Source organism: Lutzomyia longipalpis, chromosome 1 (assembly GCF_024334085.1).
Source record: "Lutzomyia longipalpis isolate SR_M1_2022 chromosome 1, ASM2433408v1".
Lineage (NCBI taxonomy): Eukaryota > Metazoa > Arthropoda > Insecta > Diptera > Psychodidae > Lutzomyia > Lutzomyia longipalpis.
This window is the reverse complement of record NC_074707.1, coordinates 30071102-30095432: the sequence shown is the minus strand read 5'-3', so window position 1 is coordinate 30095432 and position 24331 is coordinate 30071102. Positions and strand designations below refer to the sequence as shown.

The 24331-nt window shown below is 34.3% G+C and overlaps 1 protein-coding gene across 1 annotated transcript in view; it reads left to right on the top strand.

Annotated features, from left to right (window-relative positions):
- The window catches only part of LOC129785850 (headcase protein), an 82593-nt gene that overhangs the window by 13962 nt on the left and 44300 nt on the right, over positions 1-24331 (top strand). The window contains exon 2 of the mRNA XM_055820494.1: positions 5159-5255. Coding sequence (XP_055676469.1) covers positions 5159-5255 — 97 coding nt within the window. The remainder of the gene's footprint in view (positions 1-5158; positions 5256-24331) is intronic.

Genomic DNA, 24331 nt, shown 5'->3' with positions numbered 1-24331 from the left:
TATTTACCTATTGTGCTGTGTGTAGTCACCAAGAAGCGGGAGCTCTATAGTTGGTAAAATAAAATAAAGTAAAATATGTTTTTCCTCGCTTTTTTTTTTGTTAATTATACATTATATTTCTTTCATTTTATAGCACAAAATTTATTAAAAAATTAAAATGGTTATACTTAAAGTTTTTTTCCTCATTTGTTTTGACAGGATGTTTATCGTGAAATTATATATCATTGATAATCACCTAAAGTGGCAAATTAAGAACGCAGTTTGAGTTTTTTTTAGCAATCTAAAGAACAACCATAGATTACGATAAAGTTATCATAAATGTTTGCATAAAAATTTTTCGCGGTTCCAACACATTGAGCTATTTTGCTGATTATTTTTAACGAGTTTCTGCTGGAAATATCAATCAGTTATTTTTTGTGCGGGTAAACCCCGATGGGCTTCTTTTAAAAATAACTCCGTTTTTTTCCACCTCCATCGTTCATTGCATGTTACACGATTGATTACCTCTCTTCACGTGATTAATGCCGAATTGGTGTACATTTTCTTGGAACGTACTACGTATAGACTTCTCAATGGTCTCGTCGTTCCTCACAAGAAGAATAAGCGTATACACATATTGTTTCTTCTTTGGCTGTCAATCATCATGATTGGAATGTTGGATGATTCAATTATGAATCTATAATTCATGAAGAAGGAATACTATGGAGCAAAATACAATGTATATCGTCAGAGCGAAAAAAAAACCATTGAAAAGTAATACAAAATTACACAACTAATAAGATTCGCATGAAAATAAGGGGTTAGATACAATCTTAGTTTCTTTTTCTTTTTAATTTTTAATCATTCATAAAATAATTCATAAATTATATAGATCATTTAAAAATAACCAAAAAAGAAAAGAATTGTAAAAATTGTTTTATTTTTTGCATTTTTTATCTCTGGCAGATCTAAATATAGCCTAGATAGAGCCTAGATTTATGAGTGTTAATTCACGGTATCAACACATACAATATACGATAGCAATACATATACAGTCATACCCCGCATAATCAAGTCGAGGTTATACTCTTCTTATGCATTAAAATTAATGGGTGAGAAGAGTATAACCTCGACTTGATTATGCGGGGTATGACTGTAGTATGTATGATATTTTTATTTGAAATCACTAATTTCTGAATAAGGCTGAATAAGGCCCATGATTATACTTTTTTATTATAACAATATCAAAGAAGAAGAATAAAACAACTAAAATAATGAAAATTCGTGAAAAAAAGTTATTATTGTATGTAACCCCTTAGTGTTAGGAAAATCGTTTGTTTGTTAAGTGCAATTTGTTTAAAATTTAAATAAATGCTAATACAGGGTCTAAGCAAGCTTTATTGATATAGGTACCAGTTTTACTGCCTAAAATTTAAATTTATATAATTTTTGACATAGAGTTGTGCCAATGTCAAGGCCAAAAGTTTTGCACGATTAGATAATATTATTTTTGCGCAACTGTGTATATACGAAAGAAAAAAAATTGTAAATACAAACTCTGTGTAAGAATGTGTTTGGCAATATAGGAAAATACATAGGTAGATTCGTATATAGAAGTGGAAAAAACAGAAAGAAGAATACAAAAACTGCTTTTTTATGGCTATTCTTAAACATTTTTTTTTATCAGAATCTACACAGAAAACTCTCTCAAATACTAAAAATTCAGCCAGCTATAATACCCTCACATTGTTTGTGCTGTGAGAATGAGCCAAAATGTAAACATTCTAATCATTCGCATTAAATACTATTTTTACAACTCTATATGCAAATGTATGCTATATACAAATTGCTGTCTATGTATCTCAAAATACTAAAGGTGGGCGGGAAAGAAATGATCAATAGAGAATTACCTAGATCACCTTAGGCGTGACTTGTTGTTTACAGTCGAAGACCACTTTGAGATGCGTTGATTAGTTATTGATTGTGATGAAGCGATATATAAAAGTAATAAGTTACCTACATATATACTAAAAGAGCTGCCATTGTGTAATTTCTTACAATTTAATTGATCAATTTTTTTTTGACAAATAAATTACGTTGTTCGAAACTTGTCTGTGTAAAAACAAAATTCTTACATTATTTTACGAAGTATATATACAAATTTTATAATCTTTTTGATACATACTGAATCTGGGATGTTTGATTACCCCTCACGGTAAAATAGATTCATCATGGCGATCGACACCAGATGTACTGGTAAAAAAAATCGCGAATAGCCTCTTCGCCGGTGCGTGAAAAAAACGAGGCATAACAAATACAAAATACAAAAGCACCATCACAAGTCTCTTTGTGAGCGCATTTCAAATAAGGAGGGAAATATGTGTGTTATATATGAGACAATCCATGAGAGTGTGGCTTACAAATGTCAGGCGACCTTCAAAGTTGTTCAAAACAATTTTTTGTTGCGCAAATCTTTTATTAGATATGCGGTGAATTAAAATAAAATTTTGATCCCACCACAATCTCACAGCGAATTTTTTCACTTGCCGACTTTTTCCCAGATTAGGAAGATCCATTTCGAATGCTTTTACTTCTCGATAATGCCATTTGTGTACTTTATATACATATGTATGTATGTAGGATTTTTTAACTACCCAAAAGTTTTCGCTTCACTTTGCGTTTATATTCTTTTGTGGTTTTCCTTCACTTTAACTGATTGATTAAAGTTTGCACGCCACGTCGGACGGTTTTTTTCATCGATAGTAAAAGTGAAAAGCTTTCACTTGGGACGTCCGGTGCGATAACATGCGGTCGGTGCTTTATGTATAAGCTTCCATTCTGGGTGGTTAGTCGCCGGTACTTAAGTAAGTTCTCTCTATATCCATGCAATAAGCCCTCCGGCACTTTCTTTGGCAGCATAAACATCTTCATGCTTTCCAATACGCCATTGAAAATGTTAAACATCCACCTACACATTAAATTGTTTCTCGATAACACGTCAACGGAGGCTTGCTGAAGCATTAATCAATGCACTTTAGTGGATTTGAATATGTAATTGATATGATCTTGAGATAGAGCTCCAATTATTTGTTGAAGTTCTACGTTAGTTTATAGATTCGTAAGAAAAAAAAACTTGATGGTGATTGAAAAATTAATTACTCAGAAAATAAAAAAGTGATTTCAAATTAGATATTTTGCATCATAATTCATTTTAATGTTCATTAGATTGATTAAATTTCAATTAACAAAAAAAAACGTTTTGTTGATCTTCTTTCATTTAAACTTTAGACAGAATAAATCAAGTTAGAACTCATTAAAATTTCCCAAAATTTCTATTTATAGCTTGAGTGAGCTTTTAGAATTTAAGTCGTTGATTTCATTGTTATACCAACTAAAATATCCCTTTTGTCTATTTTATTAACAATGTGGGCACATTGTTGCTGTATAAACTTTCTCAATACCATCGTGAGGAAAGTGGGGGTGTGGTGAGAGTCGAAATTCAGGATAGGACTGACTCGGGTGGAGATTAGATTGAATGAAGAGTCCATTAGTGTGTAGACAGAAATCACGGCACGAAGAAGTTCGCTGCTTATTTATTATCCTGCACAATATTGTACGTTCATTCGTGGTCATTCGGTGGCCACAATAATAATTTATTGTGCACGCTGGAGGGATGGATACTAATGACTGGATGAGAAAACAAAACCCACACGGGAAATTGAAGTGGTCATACAACAGAGGATATAAGAGGTGTGAGATGAGAGAAACTTTTACCCAGTCTCCACTTTTTTGTCCATACCAGCAATGCATTTGGGAATATATATGTAGGTATATTCTTCAAGTTTTTGCATCAAAGCTTGAGACCTGATGGCGGAAGGAAATACTGCCATGAGCGGTAGGTGGACTGATGTGGAAGTAAATTCCATTTAGAGTGATAAATAGTGTGAAATCGATATGCCGAAAGCGATAAAAGTATAGGTATGGTACCTTTTATCAGGTGTCTGTGCTTTTCAATGGATGCTATATATACTTGGTATAAGGTTCCAATGAAAACTAAGAGTTGGCATGAGGCAACGACAGCCAAACGATTTAAGGAGAGACATCCAATGATTTCCCTTGGTGTTTCTCCTTATAGAGCAAAATTGATGAAAACTATATGCACAGTTGGATAAACGGGATAAACCATTCATTCCTGAATATGTCTTTAATCCCTAGGATATGTTGCAGAATGCAATATTCCCTTAATTTAAAGTAGTTTAAGTATCACACATCATCACTCATGTTTCATTGATCGGACAGAGAAATTTTTCTTGTCGAATTTTTTTTTACAATAGCATAAACCCTAAAATAAGTTTACGCATAATACACCATTTAATTTAATTTTTTTTACGCGTCTCATCTTGGAAAATCAATCATCTACCCCCATCAATGAGGATCGATGAATTTAGTGATAAATCCTAAAACTAATTTCATACTTGACATGCCATGTGGGAGGATGTCACTTTCTCTGTTTGCAATATCATCCACCCCATCTTCTCTAAAAAAAACTTTCCTCAAGGGCGATGGCTTGTAAACGAATTTCCACGGACTCACTCGAGCTGTGTGAAAAAGTTTTCTTCTCCATTTGTGACAAAAACTCAACTTTTTTTTTGATTTTTCATGATACTGAGAAAATCTTTTCTTTATTGCATTCTTCTAAATTTTGATTTGATTATTTGAAATCACATTTCACAGAAAGGAAAATTCGTAATAAGAATTAAATTAGAAGATGACATAAAAGGAAAAATCTGTTGACATGAACGTCGAGCATAAAATGGAACTTATACAAAATGAATAAATCTAAAATGGATCATAAAATCATGGAATAGGTTACTTTATATTTTCTTTTTCCTTCTGGGAGTTTCTGTTTTAGTTTTTACCAATTCTCTAACCAACATAAAAAACAGATTTCTTTGCACATGATCAATCCTAAACCAAGAAGTTTTCTAAGATATGCGACACTCATTATATGGGATGTCTCAGGTGAATATACTTAACTTGATTTCACCCCAATAAGCGTGATAGACAAGTTTCAGAGTCTTGTTGAGATGGTTGAGATTGAGATTGATGAAGGTGTAATCTTTTGTAAAGCCATATGCAATGGTTGCTGAGTAATTGAATCCTATTTATCTTCTTGCAGTGCTGGATCCGGATGCAATGGGATCTTCTCGCGTCGCTTGGATTTCTCCAGCTTCAACTTGTTGCCGAAAACACGTCTCAACTCCTATCAAATTAAGGTACAGTGTTACATTATATACATCTATTTATAGAGATTATTTTTGTCCAGATGGTGGGTTACAGTTGATGCATCCCATTCAGAGGCCACACAGGCCAGCTGATTGACTACGTACAGGCTATAGAGAAATTATCCCATTAATTGCTAATGTTTACAAAAGTGGTGGCTATAGCAACTTGAGAATAGATGACGCGGAGAAAAAAGTTAAAAATAAAATGGATAATCTTATTTTTATCTGCTGCCGGTGCAGAAAAATATAAACACACACCATCGATTGAGGCTGAACAGGCGGTTAGTTTTACTTTTTGTTTGATTTTCCGGTATTTTTTTTTAAATATCTTAACATTCATTTTCAATTTGAATCTACATACGTTCAGAACGCACAGTTTAAGGATAAAATATTCCTATGCAATGCTCGCTCAATACGTTCAATTGCATCTCTCACCTTCGTGTATTGTATCAAGAACTCTGAGTGGGTTGTTAATTGTTTTCCATGTTGGGTTGAGAAGTAAGAGCAAAACATTTTACTATTCTTATGGCTCTCTAAAATGAATAAGCACAATTTGCTTAAATGTCGTCATTGTATCTTGCAAATCACCCAGAAGTCACCAATCATCGCTCTTACAATTAATATTACATATGCATCCAAATCCGAATATAGCAATAAATGAATGACATTTTTGTGACTAACTAATGATTAATGATTTATGGTATGTGGGTGGTCAGACTTTAATTCTCACCTCGACCCAAATGCACTTGATGATTGACTAGAGCTCCATGTGATTTTCCCAGCGCCACTGGCAAATTTCCTTGCAGACACTGTCACCTACGCAAACGTGACCCTCTGCATGGCTTATGGTGATGCGGGAGAATAGATGAGAAGAACCAAGGAAAAGTCCAATTGACCACAACACGAAATGTGTCTCCATCAGCAATTTGTCTGTGGATATTGAATTACGTTTTCTTTCACATTCCAACCGTCTCGTATCATATCAATATCATGCCCGAAATTGTTGAGAAAATTGCAAGATAAGGTGGTACAGAGTTACATGGAAATATCTCTATCAGGTTGGGAAGAGAAATTGAATACCGCATGCACAAATGTTTCCAACAAAGACACACCGTGTGGTGCCCATATATGGGGTGTGGGGGTGGGTGAAAGGGAAAAAGAAACAATGAAACATTTCCCACAATTTCCAAACTGATCTGGCGGTCCTCAAACTCGACACCTCTGAATATTTGATTACCGTTTGTCTGAACTTTTGGCTCATGGTGTTTCTCTCATAAAAGCTATGTTTAATGCAGAATCTACAGGGGGAACCCCAGCAGACTGAAAGCTCCTCAACGACTTCATATATGAACTCTCCATGCGATGTTCAAGCTTTTTCCAACCATCAAGATATTTCCCCAAAATTCCATACCCTCTTCTCGCACTTTCACCCTGGGCCATCTCACTGCCAAATTGTGAGGAGCACACATATGAATGTTTTGTGATTCCATCATACAAAAACCCAACAGTCACATATCTCGCAAAAGAGAAAAGAATTTTCTCTGAATTATAAATGAAGGGTATGGCGCAGGGAGAGAAACTCCAAGGATGGTGTGTGTGAACAACAATTTAGAAATGAGGAACCGTATTTAGACATTACTCGTTGGGATTCTTGCGAATTGAAAGGTTACTGACTTTCTTTTCTTTAGGGAAAAGAAAGAAACTTGTTGCAACAAAAAAATTAACTAATTTAAAAGTTAAAGATATGTTGGAAAAGTCTTTTGATGTTTTCAATTTAAGATACAAAAATATGGGAATGGTTTTTAAAATTAATATATGACTTAAAGCCCACATAATAAAAATTTAAATATGTCGTATAGTCGGTGTAATTAATACAATCTCCCACAGTCAACAAAATCTCAAATTGCTTTAAGGAATATTTGCTGTCATTTCTACTTTAAATTTAATTATGCCATATACCTAAAAAGGCTCATGCACGACAATAGAGAGGGACATTAAGTGCTCTCCATTTGCAGATACTGTATATGCCATTGAGTATATTGGGTGTGGAACACATTCATTTAGAAATGGGTATGTAACACCAAAAGCTCCGGATAAAACCAATGAAAATCTCTGCTCTCAAATATAAACGCTTTAATTTCATGGTACGTTTCTTTTGTAATGCAAGGGGAGTTAGCTCCTCTTGTGGGAGTTCGTGAAAAACTGCAAAATGTACATTTGGAATGCGAAAAAAGCTCGTGTTGTATGTAAATGCATAATGGCATTTGCTACGATAATGGTTGCTTTTATACCCTTTTATTTGTCGTTAATATTAAAAGCTCATCGTGCACACTAAATACTCGAAACGTTGTGTTTTCCTTCTAAATACATTTTTTTTGGTTCTTCTACAACACACCCATCTCATTGGGTGGTATCTTGAATGCGCACAAACGCCTCGAAGATATAAGGGAAATTCCTTAATTTGCAATTAGTATACACTATGGTCAACTGAGAATCCCATATGGCTCTTGGCATTAACATGCTGGACGACGCGGAAGAGAGCAATGCCATATAGACATTATATGGTAATTACAGTGTGAAAAGATTAAACACACATTCAATGCACCCCGCACTGATAAGACAATACACTTGGCTGTGAGCCAAGGCGATAGAGACGATTCTCAAGACGTTCTCCAAGGGTGGCCAGAAGAAGGTTATTATAATAATATATCATTCCCAAAGAAATGGGTATCTTTGCTGACGTCATTGTCGTCTAGTCGAGAATTTATTTAACATCGAATGAACTGTGCAGTCCAGTACACTTCTTTTAGATAATTTTTTTATTAAAAATTTTAAATTTGAATTTTTGAGTTTTGTCCATTTCATCAAGTAAATTATCTAAGAACTGATATAATGAAAAGTTAAAAGTTCGAGATTGATTTAATTAAATTAAGAAAAATTCCTTAAATATAATTCAAGCCCCATCTCTATATATGTATCTTACACAACACTTAGGAAGCCGAATTTAGTGGAAGATCCCCAAAAATTTACGCATTCGACCGTGTAAAGTTTTTCTTTTAGGTCGCACAGCTCTCTCTCTCTGTAATACTAACAAATATTTAATTCTGCGGCTCTTATTCAACATCAACACAAAACCCTTAAGCCAATGTTTATAGAACTCAGTCAACAGCAATTACGGCTAAAAAGGCGCTCAGTCATGCGTACAAACGAAACTTCCAATGCCGATAGGAAATTGTAGAAACTGTTCTATAAAATTTATATCATTTTAGCTTCTATGAGCATTTTTTCATGTGTTAAGTGAATTCAAGTTGACGTTTAAAGTGTATTTGATCCGATGACCATCTCGGTCTCTCTCAAATGGGAGCAATATTTTACGTAGTATCCCACTTGCGATTGTACTGGAAGTTTTTCTTCTTTCACCCACAAGTGATGAAGAAGTGAGAGAGAGAAGAATAAGAAGAAAAGTGGCAGAAAAAAGCGAGAAGGGAGTTTGATACCGTTCCACTTCATTAAATTGATTGCTCCATAGTCCCCAGTCCATGGAGCATTGAGTCCAGGAACATTGTGAGGAACGTCGTCTGGGTCGAGGATATCTAATTTATTTAATGAAGCATTCCTTCGCGCTATATATAAGGAATAGATATACTCTTCAGAATATTCTAACTACTAAATATGAATGAAATGGTGGATGGCGCAATTGTTATCAAATTATAATATAGTTTGTCGAAAGTAAGAAAGAAAATCGGAAGGTTAGCAGACGTTTTTTCTTGCCCACTCCCTCTCTATGTTTTCCCATTCAAAATATCTCAACTTTCTCTCCTTTTATGGTGATCTAAGACTTCGTTTCAAGGATTCATGAAAACCATAAAACTGGATATGGAATCTGGTTGGGGGGTTTTGTTCCTCATCTACAATGGTATGTTAAAGTTTGGGATCATTAAAATGCACCAGAAGTGCAGAGATATAAAATTCATAGAATAACACCTTCACAGAAATCTATAGCATTAGTCACGACACGGTGCGACGAAGAATATGGTGGGTTTGGTGGGTGTACCAAAGTAATATAATTTTATTATTTGTCAAACTCAATGTGGAAGTTATATAGTAATTTGGTGCTAATTAAAATCTACACGGGAGTTTTCCTGATGAAGACACTCCATCCGGGTTTGGGTTTTTAGTGCTACGTGCAGAGAACACACAAAACCTCCCGACAAAGGTATCGGGGGTGATATCATGTGCTAAAGGTGGTGGAGGGTGAATAAAATCGATTTAATGCCAGTGGCAGAAACACACAGAACGATAAGATGAAGCTATTCAATTTTGTAGCATCCAATGGTCCATAGTTGATCCCTACACGGAAAGAAAAATTTGTTAAAAATTTGCACAAAAGTTGGTAAAATTTGGTCACATGTAGATAAATTTCAAAAAATATATCATTGTTGATAACTTTTGGTCATTTTTAACTACAAATGTGTATAAATTCACGAATTTATCTCGTTTTAACTACATTTTGCTGAAAAGTTGTTATAAGTTGCTAAGGAAAAGAGAATCAGCGCGCTAATCTTCTCAAAACAGCATTTAACTACGCCGCACGTCAAAAGTTGTTATAAAATTCTATTTTACGCTGAATACCGATTTTTGAAAGCAAATATTCTCATTTTTTAAGTGGATAATTTCCATGAAATGGTTACCAAAAACTACCCACAAAATTGTGTAAAGGAGACGACCGCGACAAAAACAGTCAAGTTGTATAAATTCTTATCAGCAGGGAGAAATTGGCAATTGAAAATTTTTCACTGATTTTTTGCCCCACCTTCCCTAGAATTTATTGAGTGTGTGTTAGTAAATCCAAGATCTATTCTACAAAAGAAAATGGGCAGAGTTGGTAAGAAATTTGAAAGAATTCAGATCTATACGAATTGCTTATCATCTTATTTAGCTGAAATCTGCCACTAATTTATTACTTTTTCGGAAAAATCAAAGAATTTAGCGATTATCCCTAATAATTATTATTTTTATATTTAAAAAAATTGATTAAGTATGGAATTATCCTTAAAAAATACTTTTCTGAACAATAATTATATCAATTTGATAATTTTAATAAGAGAATAATTTATGCCAAATTAATGATCTTTCACATCGGCAAGCGCAATAAATATAGCAAAAAAGCTTATAAAACTACTTTTTTTAACTTTTAATTTGGCTCTTTTTTTTTAATAAATTATATTTTGTTTGCGAAATACTGTCCAATTATTTTTTTTACAATTTCATTTCTTGAATAAAAAATCATTAAGTCTTTATGCAAAAATATTTTAGCGGTGAGAAATTACAAAAAAGATAACCGAAATAACACAAATTTGTTCTGAAAACCAAATGTACGCTGAAATACAGAGAGGGTAAAAGGAGATAAAATTTGGTTTTTGGAACCAACATTTGTAGATAAATGCAATTTTTAACAACAAATGATATCTACATTTGACCAAATTTTAACAACTTTTTAGTGAGAACCTCATTTCAACTACATTTTGTTGAAATTTACATGGAAGCAAAGCAGCAGCAGTAACAACTTTTAACAACATTTTAACAAATTTTTCTTTCCGTGTACGGATGAATTTATCCTGCCGTAATGTGGCAGCTTCTCGGACATGGACATATGAGAGTGTATGCATCGTATCCAGGGACATGTCGGGTCTATACATACTCTCTCAGACACAACATACCACCCACCTCCGGCATACCTTAACTTGACCAGGAGAATACACAAATGACTAGAGGTGAGCACGAATTGGGGCTGTGAGTGATGGGGCTTCGCTATGTCTGTCATAAATGCTCAATGCCGTGAGGATCCATTTGTCAAATTAGATTGAGTGGGAGCTAGTTGCAACAATTGAATTTGATTTGACTATTTTTCTCCTGTGCGGTCAAAATGAGCTTTTGATGAGACTCCCCATGGGATCCCAAAAAGGTGAGACCGTTCTCTTCTGCAAAGTGCGAAAATGGTTCTAATACCGAGAATTTTCTCTGGCCAAAATGGCCACATGGCATTCCTTGGGACGAGAAAGTGAAGACTACACACTAATAAAAATGTTTACGAGGATGGACATAGGGGATGGTTACTTTCTTTACAACCAACAGACACCGGGCTCAACCACATCCCATTGAGGAGAAAGCACGTGTCTTCGATTTTATGGTCTTGGACGACATCGTCATATCCGTTCAGAACATGTCATTTTCACCATTCGTTAAACCTCCCAGTCGCCGAGGTGATACAATCGATCGTTCACCCCATACGTATTAGTGTCGCCCAAGAGAGTGTCCTTATTGGGGGCGTTAGGGATTTCCTCCTCTTTACTCTTTTTCATCCCATTCCACCTCACAACCACCCCGCTCGTAATATTGAGAACAATAATATCGTCGACAAACTCGACGGTATGTAGCAAATAGTATTTTGAAAATTTATTTCGAGTGAATAATGAAAAATAATAAATTTATGTGTATTGAACCTAATAAACTAGAATGTCTATAATTCACTCCCTGTTCAGCCCCAGCTACTATTGCGTTAAAAATAGATGGACATGGCTCGCGTACGGTGTGCTTTACTTACCACAATTCTGGTTAGACGCATAAATGTATTCAATATTGGATGTGATTATTGGTAAAGGCTTGTGGCAGGTCTGGATCGTCTCGAATTTCTGTTTGTCCATAAGTCACGAACAATTGGCTTATTGTTTAATGATTTTTTTCTTCACTCCTCTGCCTGACCAAGAGTAAGTGTCTGGGATACAAAATAAACCACTTCCATTGTTTACTGCCGTATTCACGTTACATGTTACACTGTAGTTTTTTTGGTACAATATTGAAATGTGAATTAACTCATCAGCGATGTGTGATGAATTTTCATGTTCTAATTCGTGGAAGTACCGTATTATTGCTTAACTTTGTCCATAAAATATATTATTAAAATATTATAACAAAAGATTTAAAAAGCTCTTATTAGAAAATGCCGTATTAGTCATGGAAAAAGCAATTTCTCAAATATTTTTATCAATGAAAAAATAAATTTCTAATTCCCAATACTAAATTAGGATTATAGGCATTCAACAAATATTCATGTGATATAAATAGTAGATATTACGCTAATTATATTAGTTAGGTGATTTATAATAATGGAGTGTGTTAAATTTCAAAATAACACCTATCCACACTAATGAGAAAATTATTCTTTCACGTAAAGATAGAGAGCCCAATAATTCATTTTATACTAAGAATTTGCAGATAATTAGATGATTAACAGCCACTAAACGTTCTCAGAGTCACTTCTGTAGAAACGTGAGTGTGCAAGTAACTTAGCCATAACTTGTCTCCAAAATTCAACTTGGTTACTTGTATAGCTACGTGATAGTGTTTAAATGATGCACCAATTAATCACACCTTATGCTACTCAATTGTCACATTACATAATTGCAATTAGTGTCTTTACACTTTCGTATTAGACTATCGTAGAATTTGCTAGGTACATATTTTATTACACCGAGATATATTTTTAATTTTATGTGGAAAGTTCTTTGTAAAGTTTTCCCAAGAGGTTTTTCTGCTTATTTACTTGCTTTTAATTAATTCATTATAATTCTTTTCCTCTAAAAATAATAAAAGAGACAATTTACAGGGTTTATGAGCAGCTATATAAGTACGAAGAAGCATCATAGAATAACAAAAGCTAACAAAGGTGTATAAAGCGAAAAAAATTGAAAATTTATTGCATAAAGTTTCTTAAGATTTATGTCTGCACAAATTATGAAAAATTTAATATATTCTCCTTACAATATTTCAAAGAAAAAATGACATTTTATGTGGAGACACTTTTACTTGCAGAAGAAGCCATAAAGAGACCCCAGGATCGCAGGTTATTGTAAATTTTATCGCGAAAGAAAGCATAACCAAGTGAAATTGTCTTGCCCTTGGTAAATGTGGTTTATCGACGACACATGACTCTCTACACACAAAAAAATTTTAGCAGTGAATACTAAAAAAATGCTGTTTTGTTTTTAAAATGTGTAAAAATTTTGATTCAATCACGAAAATTCGCGATTATTGTAAAGTATATTATGAAAAGCTTTTGATTCAAAAATAAGAACGATTGAAACAAAAGTTAAGCAATTTAAAAACTACTATACCCAAATTATTGATTCATATAGTAATATTTACTACGTAAAATATTGAAAGTATATTTTTAGGTTTAGATTCAATTTCTTCCATATTTAAATAACAATCTACTATGTAAAATATTTAAAAGTATAATTCTTCGTAGATAGATTCAAAATATTTGTTTTTGATCCTAATTCAGAATATTAACTGTTAAATTTTTTCGGTATTGAAATCCCTTTTTCTCATACGCAAAATTAATTCGACTCAATACGAAGCAAGTTAAAAGAAAACAGTTTAAAAAATGGAAAATAAAAGTATAAAGTGGATTGGGGCGTCTCGGGCGTCTCCATTGTAAAAATTTTCAATCTTTTTGATTTGATAAAAAGGTAAGACTTTCCATATACAACATAAATGCTCTCCAGTTCAGTATATTAAACGAATTTGTTTTTCAGAAATTTTTCAATAGCCAGGATGATGGAGAAAAAAGTTTTCCGGAAAAGTGAGCGATCTGTGAATCAACAAGGATAGCGGTGTCGACAAACTATTACTGAAAAATCTATCCTGGAATGACGTGGATGGTATGTATTATAATTAATATTTTATTTTCATTTGATCAATCATTTGATTAAGACATTGTTCCTTTTTTTTTCAGGAAAAAATGCTGCAGTTTCCCCCAAATCATCAAGCTGGAAAGGCTGAAGAAGGAAGATACAGAAATGAGCACAAGTCCTGGCAGCAAGGAAACCAAAAAGGATGTGTTTAATTACGTGTGTGTAGAAAAAAGTGTATTAAAAAAATGAGGTGGAAATAAAATAAATGAAATGAAATGAAAAACAATGTATTTTAATACCTAAAGCAATACGAAATAATATCTATATATTACACGCAATGTATGTAACATTGTACGTAGTTAAATTAAAAATGCTTGTGATTGATTTGACCTGTGCATAGTACAAACTACATTATGCATTATTGGCGCGTTTTCAAAAGCCAACATAGTAGATTCTAAAATGCAATAGCTTTTGAAGCTATAATATGCATTATAGGCGCGTATTCAAAAGCTAACGTAGTAGAATCTAATGGAATTTTGTATGGGAACAGTATTTATTACTACGCGCATTTTTTTGTGTGTATATATAGTATGGTTTGGGTATGGGGGGTTATTGAACGTAAATAGGTGCTTGGGTGGGAAAATTGTGCAGGTTTCACAAAGTTGCAATACGTAGCATCTGCATGAAGAGTGTTGCTGTTGACGAAAGTTGGTCACATTCCATGGACATTGGCATAGAGATTGCTATCTAATTAATATGCGTAAAATTTATTAGAATATCTCCCAGATAGTGATTTGCATGTTGCAATATTGCGAATGAGAATGGAAAAAAGTGTTATGTTATGCGAGACATGTCAATGAACTTTCATTGAGGTGGAGAAAAATGGAAAATAATAAATCTCACCTGCGGAGGTGTCTTTCTTCTCTGTCTCACACTCACTCACAGTCCCACTGACAATCTTTACAACTTTTCTATCGTTCTACCGTACTTGTCTATAGTTATGTTGGAACATGATGTTGGAATTGAAACTCAATTCTTATAATTCTTCCAAAGTGAAAATTTTCAAGAGAAAATATGAGAAAATTCTCTTCATATAAAGAGAGCATCATACTCACCGTGAAGCATGTCAAAGTTTGCATTGAACAACAATAAAATACTATTTAAATGTAAATCAATCTCAAGGGAAGTGAGAGGGAGCATTTTCACAACGGTACAAAGTTTTATTGAAACGTAGACAAGCGATGCTGACATGGTGTGATGATGGTACATTTACCAACATCAGTGGTGTTTCTCCCTCCTTATATAGACTTATCGGATAGAATAAGCTCCTTTTGCATGAGTTGCAAAGCAAAAGGAATTATCTTGCATATTCCAGTGTGATTAACATTACTACGGTAACGTCATTTTGAGTATCTCCCTCCCAAGACTGTGAGCTGGTAGACGATGTGAAAGATGACAAAACTTGAAGGTAATCCGGGCACGGCGACAAGATGCAGGTCTTTGAAAGCTCTCTGAAGCTTTGATACACACTTCACCTTCATTGACGACGTTTCTGCACTTCTTCAATGCCACGGTCTATCGCGCTCTCTTTACAGTCCACTGAACTCTCTGGGGCTATCTATTGAGCATGTTATACAATATAATGTAAGGCAATCGATCCGCAATTGTGGTCCAGCCAAAATATTATCCAATTTTTTTTTCGAATGAGATTATCTGGCGGAAATTGCATTACTTTGGTTAAATTCTTTTTGAATCATCATTAAAATTATTATTGTAATAATTTTGAGTTTTTTGTCTATGGGTTTTAAGAGTAATAACATTTTCTCTAAAAAGCTTTTAAAATTTTAGACAAATATGAATGTTTTGTTTGTTTTGAGTTTTATCGACAAAAAATTTAAATTTTCTTTTCGTCGAAAAGAAAATTTTTCTCTTTTATCACAATACTAAAATTTTCTTTTAAAATATGTATATAACTATATACTATATGTAGTATAAAAACTTTAACATATAAATACGTATATTGCAACGAAAACCATAATTGTGCAAAATCATCCAATAAGGAAAGTCAAATTGCAAAGAAATACTTAAAGCGATGGCGCGTGAAGTTGTATGAGAGTAAAATATAGTCAATGACAGCACGAATGGGTGAAAAGGGTGAAAAGGATTCAGTCGAAGAGATCCAAGCTCGTACAATGTCTTCAATATTTGGTCCTTCTTTTTCACCCCCAAAGTTATGATTGTTGAGTACTTTCTTCACTGTTTTTTGCCACATTACACGACTCAAATCCTTTTTTTGCTCCATTAGCATTATTGCATTTCATCTCTCTATATAAATTGCTATAAGGAAAAGTTTCTTCTTCCCTTTTTTTATAATACCACCCCAAGGAGTCTCGCTCTACTGTCAATTCTTCCACTTGTCAGGCAAAATGAAATTTGAAATTTTATATAAAATTCACTTTTAATTCACATTATAAAATGTGAAAAGAATATGAGTTTGTTGAAGTAATAATTTTATTTTCGTTCTTTGTTCTTGATAGGATACAATTTCAAGTGATGTTCTCCCTGTTAGAGCTTGTTTGTATGAGAGGAAAAAATTCTACTTTTTTTTTCAAGAACAAAATGGGAAAAAGGGAAAAGTCCATTTCATGAGAACCGAGTTGATTCCGTGTATAAATTGATATAGATATGTATGAAATACACGTAAAAAAGGATAATTTCTATGAATGGGGAATATTGCAATTTTCTCGTTTATTTTCAAGAGCAGCTCAAAGAAACATTCTGAAATGTTTTTTATACACTTCTTTCATTTCACTTTGGGAATTTTCTCAAATAATATCTGAATACGATGCAATTTCTGCGAGTTCACTTTATTATTTACCCAAAACTTTGTTCATTTTACTTTTTTTGGTTTATTTTCAATGGGAAAATATTAGTTGTGTTTTTGTATACATTCAAAACTCTCCTGAGTTTATTCTTCATTTGGCGAAAATTGCATTTTCCCATTTTTTCTTTTTTTGATTCATCAGTTACTTACCGGGTTGATTTTTGTGCTGTGGGCAAACAAACCTTGAGCACATTACTTCTGCAGCATTTGTGAATAGTAGCATTTTCCCTGTGGTTGGTCTTATCATGATCATTGCAATGTTGACGTGTATCAAAACAAGCCAATTCTATTTGGTGTAACTGTCGAATTTTTGCTATTTGTACTCTAACTTTTCCATAGTAGTGCTTTTATAGAATAAGGGATGCTTTTAGGTTATTTTATGCAATTCAATAGAAACCACATACATAGTTGATTGTATCAAGATTGTTGAAGAATACATACATATATGGTAGAAACTTTTTTTTTTTTAAATTTTCTTTTTTGTTTGAAATACATACCTATCTAAAGTCTAATATTTTAAAGTCTAAATAAACGTGATACTTTAGTTTTCTTTTTAATAAAATTTATAGCAACCATCCATTTCAAAAAGTTTTATGGTTTTATTAAAGAAGAAAAACGTTTTAATATAATTTTTAATATACAATATCTGATTGTACCGAATGTATACAGCTATAATAATAAAATGAAGAGGATATTGCCGGTATATGTCACAGTTGAAATTGAGAAAACAAAGCGCGAGCTATGTATACGTAAAAATTGATCGGATTTGAATGAGAAAAAAAGCATTTTGTGTATAAACGAAACTTCCCTCCGGCTGCAATATTTATCCAAACCGCGCGACTCCCTTATCTTTCCCGTGCAATTTGTCTGAAAGCCAAGCACAATCTATACGCCATTCCCACTACCCCTCGTACCCCATATAAAGCATTAAAATATTCACTTTAACAGTGATTTGCAATAACACTGTCGTTTATGGTTGTTGCATTTGCCTTTCTCATGCGACATGGTATTTCTTTGCATTTTGAATCCATCGTGGGAATTTTCTGAGATAGATTGGGGAATGGGTACGGCAGCCCTCTGGGTTGGATGGAGTTCTTTCTACACCCTCACATCCTTTACGAAATACGCTATCACACAACAGTCGATGAGCCCATAAAATAAGCTTAAAGTACCCATTGAAAAACCGTTTAAAAGTGTACTTATATTGAGCTTTTCTATACCCATTTTTCCATCATCGTTCACTCTACAATTGACGCCCAATCGGTATACGTGCATAGATTTTTGGGGTGGTACACACAGAGTGGGTTATAATGCAATCGGGGACTCGGTGCAGTGTGTTTGCGCTTGATTTCCATTTGAGCACCAGCCGGCTCCAACATGCCAACAAGAGTGGTTGCTTGGAAAATTCAGAGAAGTTTCCAATGTCTATAAAGTTTGCTGTTATGTTAACTACCAGCCATGTACAAGCAATTTTGCCAATAAATACCAAAGTTATGTGTTGGCCAAGGTTCGTGGTATTGAGCTATGTTGAAGCGTGGAAAATTCAATAGCTTTAGGATTCATTCTCATACTTAACAGAATAAAGTAAAGTCCGTTTAAAGTTTCAATTTTTTAGTATACCTCTATATTTTAATTTAAAGATCCCACATAAATATTGTGGACTACCTACTTAAATAAATTATATCAATATTACCTTGAATGGGGAACTTAATCACGTTCTTGCTTCAAAATTGCTTCATGCATAAGAGAACATATTTGGTTGACGTTTTTGTTGGGAAAATCATAAGTCACGTAGTAAGATGAAATTAAAAATTTAACCTAAAGCTTCGTCGGGTGGTAACAATAAAAGGGGAAGAAAGTGCAATAAATTTCGCAGAAAACCATAAAACTATTCCCAAAGTACCACGATATTACCACAATCTGGCAAACTTTTTGTCGTTAAAAGATAAACTTTGGGATCTTGTCCATCTTGTTATTTTTCCCTTTTTCCACCCCGCACGATTATACTTTCGTTCTTGTATACACCAATGTCCGAGTAGAGGTAAACGAAGAGGAAAAGTCTTGCTATGAAACTTTCAGAAATCCGATACTAATTGCATTGACATGTGAGATTATTGAGTTATAAATAATCATTTTCAATTAGCTTGCGTCAAGTTCATTTTATCAGTTTTGTGCGGCATTCGCTTTCCGGGTTCCCACACCCAACCCTAAATGTGTGCAGAAAATGTACGAGTGACATCCATCAACGTGGCGACTGGCACGACAGAGGCACGCTCGAGGGTGGTAAAATATATAGGAGTATTGTTCAGACGTTCTTATTTCCCTCCAAGGGCAAGGTCAGGCGGTGTTCGACGCCAGCCGACGTTCCGGCGTCTCGGCTCGTGCTGAGGGGGTGAAATGCCGAGCCTACAACAAACCATATTTCAGTGGATTCTCCCCGGTGTTTGCGCACTCTACAAGAGTGCCTTTTTTGTGGTGCTTTCAGGCCTACCAGAAGGGAAAACAAAATGGGGGTGGATTTTTGGGGAAAATTGAGTGCCTCACCGACTCAGGGCGCAAGTTCCATACAGAAATATAGTTATTTTCACAAGAGTTTAATAAAATATTCCATTGCTCCCAAGTGCTCCCCTTCCGGCTCAACTCGAGACGATTCTATCATGGGGAATTCCATAAATGTATAAATTGTACGAATAGGATTATTCCTTTCTTCGGTTTTCTTGGTAACGTTGCCAGAGACTTTTGAAGTTTATGTGCATTTCCTTGGCAATAAGCTCATATAATTATGCCGAGAGAGTATTCTAGAAATAAATAGCAAAAGCTTCGGTATATTGAGATTTACACATACATTTATATATAGAGAGGTAGCACATATTTGGGGGTTTTAATAAATTAATTACTTCCAACCCCCCTCCTTAATGCTACGTTGTATCGTAAATTTGTGTATCTGGTGCAAAATTCATTGCCATTGAGGGTGGTTCAGACTTCGGTCCCTCTTCACAATTCGCCTAGCTCTGTGTTGGTTGGAATAATTTAACGATTAAAATCGGTTGCTAAGCATCCAACAGTGCAGAGTGGTGTGCCGAATGCCAACGAATTTCCGGAGAAGAGCCGGGAAGTATAAAGGGAGCGAGATGGAAAATACACACCAAGAGCCAAATGTAGCTTTCATATATAGCACTAAGTATATTATATATACAACACACTAATTTTGAATTGTTGGTGGTGTATTGAAATGAAAAATATTGTGGAGAACATGAAGGAGGGAATGTGGGAGCTTATTTGGGGATCTGCTTTTTGGGGTGGATATTTGCTGGAGAAGTTGTCAGAGAAACAGACAACAATGAATGTCATTGACCAAGAAAATCCCATTCATATTTCAATCCATACCACAGACAAACAATTTCTCTCATCGAAAATCTCAACATCATCCGTATTACATTGTACTAATATTTCAATCAAAACCCAACAATCAATCAAATTGTAACCCCTTCACTATCGTGTCACAGTACGTATCCACTACTTATAGTGGAGAGTACCGCGCGAGATCGGCAGCAGAGAAGATTTACACAACTCTACATTTTTCGTTGTTATTGAAGGCACTGATTCACAAAAAATATTGATAAATTGCATTACTTGCGGAAAGTAATTGAATTTTTTCGGTGTATCGGAGAATAAATATTTTAAACTTGGGCTCAAATATTCTTTTATTTTTGTGAAAACTTTGGATAATTTAAGAACTCAAAATCATCCAGATTTAATTTGATATATTTGTCTAATAATTTTTTCTTTTTAATTTCAGGTAAGTCCTAACTACTGATACTACTAGCTATTATCCTCAGAAAAAGGTAATTTAGTTTTAATTTTAAAGTTTTGAAAACGAAGCTATAATTTCTTTAATGTTTCGTTTTGCTTATTCAAACTTACAGTAAATTATTTTTTTGAATCATTCATTCAAACTTTTGCCATTCTAAGCCTTTTGTAAGAATTTTATTTGTTTTAATTTCACTTCATATATGTAATGTAAGTCTTTTATGTTCAAACATTAAGAGATGTGCAGAAATTGCTTCTTCTATAGCACTTAAAAGAAAATTAGTGCGAAAAATAAACAGTGAAATGTGTCTGTTGTGAAACAATATTTAGCATTGTGAAGTCATTTGAACAATTTTGTCACCTCAATTGCATACATTGTGTACCCTTTTGCAATTACGTGAATTTGTAAACAAACTGCAATGGCAATTTGTTAGCGTAATCACATTTAGTTGGAATTAAGACTCTCTCTCGGATATGGGGGTGCGGGATGATCCCTTAAGTGTTGCCACCCAGTTGAAATTGCATCGTCGAGGTGAACAATAAAGCTTAAATCTAGTTAAGGGTACCACACCCCCGTAGTCTGGGCTGTGGGGAAAAATTACCGCCAAGGGATGGAATCTGCTTAATCTTACTGGCAAAGAGGAAAGGTTTTCGAGGAGGCTTCATTGCGTCGTCAGGACGATGATAAGGGTTGTTATTTTCACAAAGGCGTATCAGTCGCTCTAGAAGCTACGGAGCTCCTACATAATTGCCTTGCCATTTTATTTTATATTTATTTACGATTCTTTTATTAAATCTTTTCTTTTTAATTTTAATTAGATTTTTATTTATTTAAAAAAAAAAGAAAATTTCAGAAAATCAGCTAACTTTAAATGTTACAAATGGTAAACAAAATTTTTGTTAAAACGGTAAAGCAGGACACAAGAAGTCATTGGAGTGCAATAAAGAAAATTATCTTTATTTCGTTTTCTGTAGAATTCAGCACATTAATATGCAAAGAATTAAACAATATAAGAGTGTACTTGAGATTTTGGGAAGGTTCCCCTTGGCAAGTAATGAGATTTTGGAGAAATTCAAGTATCTCCTTGAAGTAAATTATGGGTATTTAATTGAAATTTATGCACTCATTAGTCTCACATACATTGAACCCTGAGGACTGTTGTGGACTTGTGACATTTTTATGTTAATCAATTGACAATGGTGGGGGGTGTAATTAAGTTTCGTTTTAATGTACCCAGGGACAAAGGGAGGATTGCCATTTGAGGGTGTTTTAATGTATATCCTCTGCATAACTATTGAAACATGATTTATTGAATGGGTCAAAATCTGTGTTTAATGTGGAATAATTAAAGGGAAATTTCCAAAATGTAATGAGGAATTATGGGAGTATGCATAAAGTTATGGCCATATCTAGTGGATGTGTAGCTCATGTATCACCTACCAACTGAACATGTTCATTTCTACATTCCCAACAAATTGTGTGTAAATGATCGCCACAATCAATTTCAAAGTGTGTGTATTCTCTCCCTTGCAAGATTTTGTCTCCCTCCTTTTGGGAGCATTTGCTGAAAATCTTACATGTGTATCTTGGTTGTAGCGGATAAAGTGACTCCATTGCATCTACAGCGACTCGTTTGGCCACTTGCATGGATGAAGTGTGAGTCTTGTGTTACATAAAATATGACCTGAAATCATCAGCTAAACGCTACATGCCTGCAAATCTTGTTGCTTCCATTTTTGTTTCTTCCTCCCCAACATAACTCCTCCACTTATCCGTCATCTTGTTCCCATCCATATTCATCCCTGGCACACTTTCCCCCCCAAGCTCATACATAACGTATATACACAGCAGAGGAATCACCACCAAAGAGCACAGCTCCAAGAGCAATTCCCATTGAGCACTGCACCTCATCCAGGTCGTTCATTTTCATTTTCCCTACACTGTGCAACACATCACCACTTATAATGAGGACCTAGGGGGTGAGGGACTCGTGTGTTGGGATGTAGGGTGTCATATTATTAGAATTCCACAGAGTGGCTCTTACTGCGGTGAATGTGGGTGAGCAAAAAAGCTCTAAGGTGAGATGCTGCTTAAAAAAAGGGGAAAAGAACACTAAAGAAACTCATTCACAGTTTGTTTGATGTCTATAGCAATGCTAAATGTGAGAAAATTCAATTTTCTCCTCGTTATTTGCCCCTCGGCAAAACTTAATTACACATCCCCTTCTACATATTAGTGAAGAATTTTTCCAAACAATTTAAGTAGGAATAAAGCCACTTCATTAAGGGATGCTATTTGCTATACACAAACATTCACCTGAATATATAGTTTATTTATTTGTCTATGGGGTAGATGAATAGGGGTTTGCATATCTCGTTAGATGAATATAAAAATTTTTGAAATATTTTTGTATTTTAAGTGAAATATGCAAATACATAGTTTTGTTTAATTAAGGGATTAATTAATTAACCAACATTCAAAATAATGTTGAAATTGTAAATTATTTTGTAAAGTACCTAGATATTTGGTCAGTTTAGAAATTTATTCAAAAATAACTAGAACCAAATAAAGGGTTATGTTAAATCTATGCCAAATATACATATTTATAGCAACCCATAAATAAGTAGTGATATTTCTCAAAATATGATTAATAAATAAAGAATTTCAACACGCATAAATAAAACTGACCAATCTTAATAAATTTCTGCTTGTTTCTTTTGTGCCACACCGAGGCAAAATGATAAGTAATAGGCTTTTTTTGCGTTATCTCTTTTGCTTGCTCCAAAACACCCAACCCATCAATGTCAGTTTTGTGTAATTTAAAATGATGTTTTTCCGAGCAAGGTGTGACCATATTTCCACCCAAATTGAGTGATTTTTAGTGTCTCTGAATGTGCATTGAAAATTCACACAATCATTACGCAAATGGATCAAAATTTCAAGCAGGGAGTCTCTCCTTTCATCCCTTATGGTATATCCTTGCATATAAACCCACTCACTTTAATCCCTAAAACTTGACTTGAAGTTAGAATTTCGCCCAAGGGCTTATGAATGTACCTTGGAGTTGCAGTCTGTTGGAGTTTGAGACTTCATGCCACCTATCTCTTGTCCCTTCTCTATGAGCACCACTCTGGGAGTATGTCTGCGGTATGGGGGTGACTTAAGGAAAGGATAACGCAAACCGACATCATCATCACCTCGTCCGGGACTAAGATGTAGTTTGTGGGATTTGAATAAAGTTCTGGATAACTTACCATGGGCGAATGTGCACAGGGATGAGCAAGTTGTAGACTGGGGTGAATGTAAATGTGGTGCTTGGGGAAAGCACTGAAATGGTGTGAGAGATAAGATTATAGTGACTTCACCTGTCGAATAGATTTTCTCACAGGAGATAAGGGTGCTCCGCTTTTTTTTTGAGATGCAAAATAGGCGAAATAAATCTGCAATGCACACGGAATAGAAAGGGAGGTGTACTGGTATTTTCAATGAAAATTGCGTCTTAATGAAATTAAACTATTGTGTAAAATGTGCACACCGAGGAGAAGGGAGGTTAGGGGAAATTGACTATGTTAACAGAAAACTTTATAATTTATGAATTTTATTTCCTCTTCATGTCTCATGTTTCGGTGTTGGCACACCCGGGGTGGTTGCGAAGAGGTAGATAAACGGCAAAGGA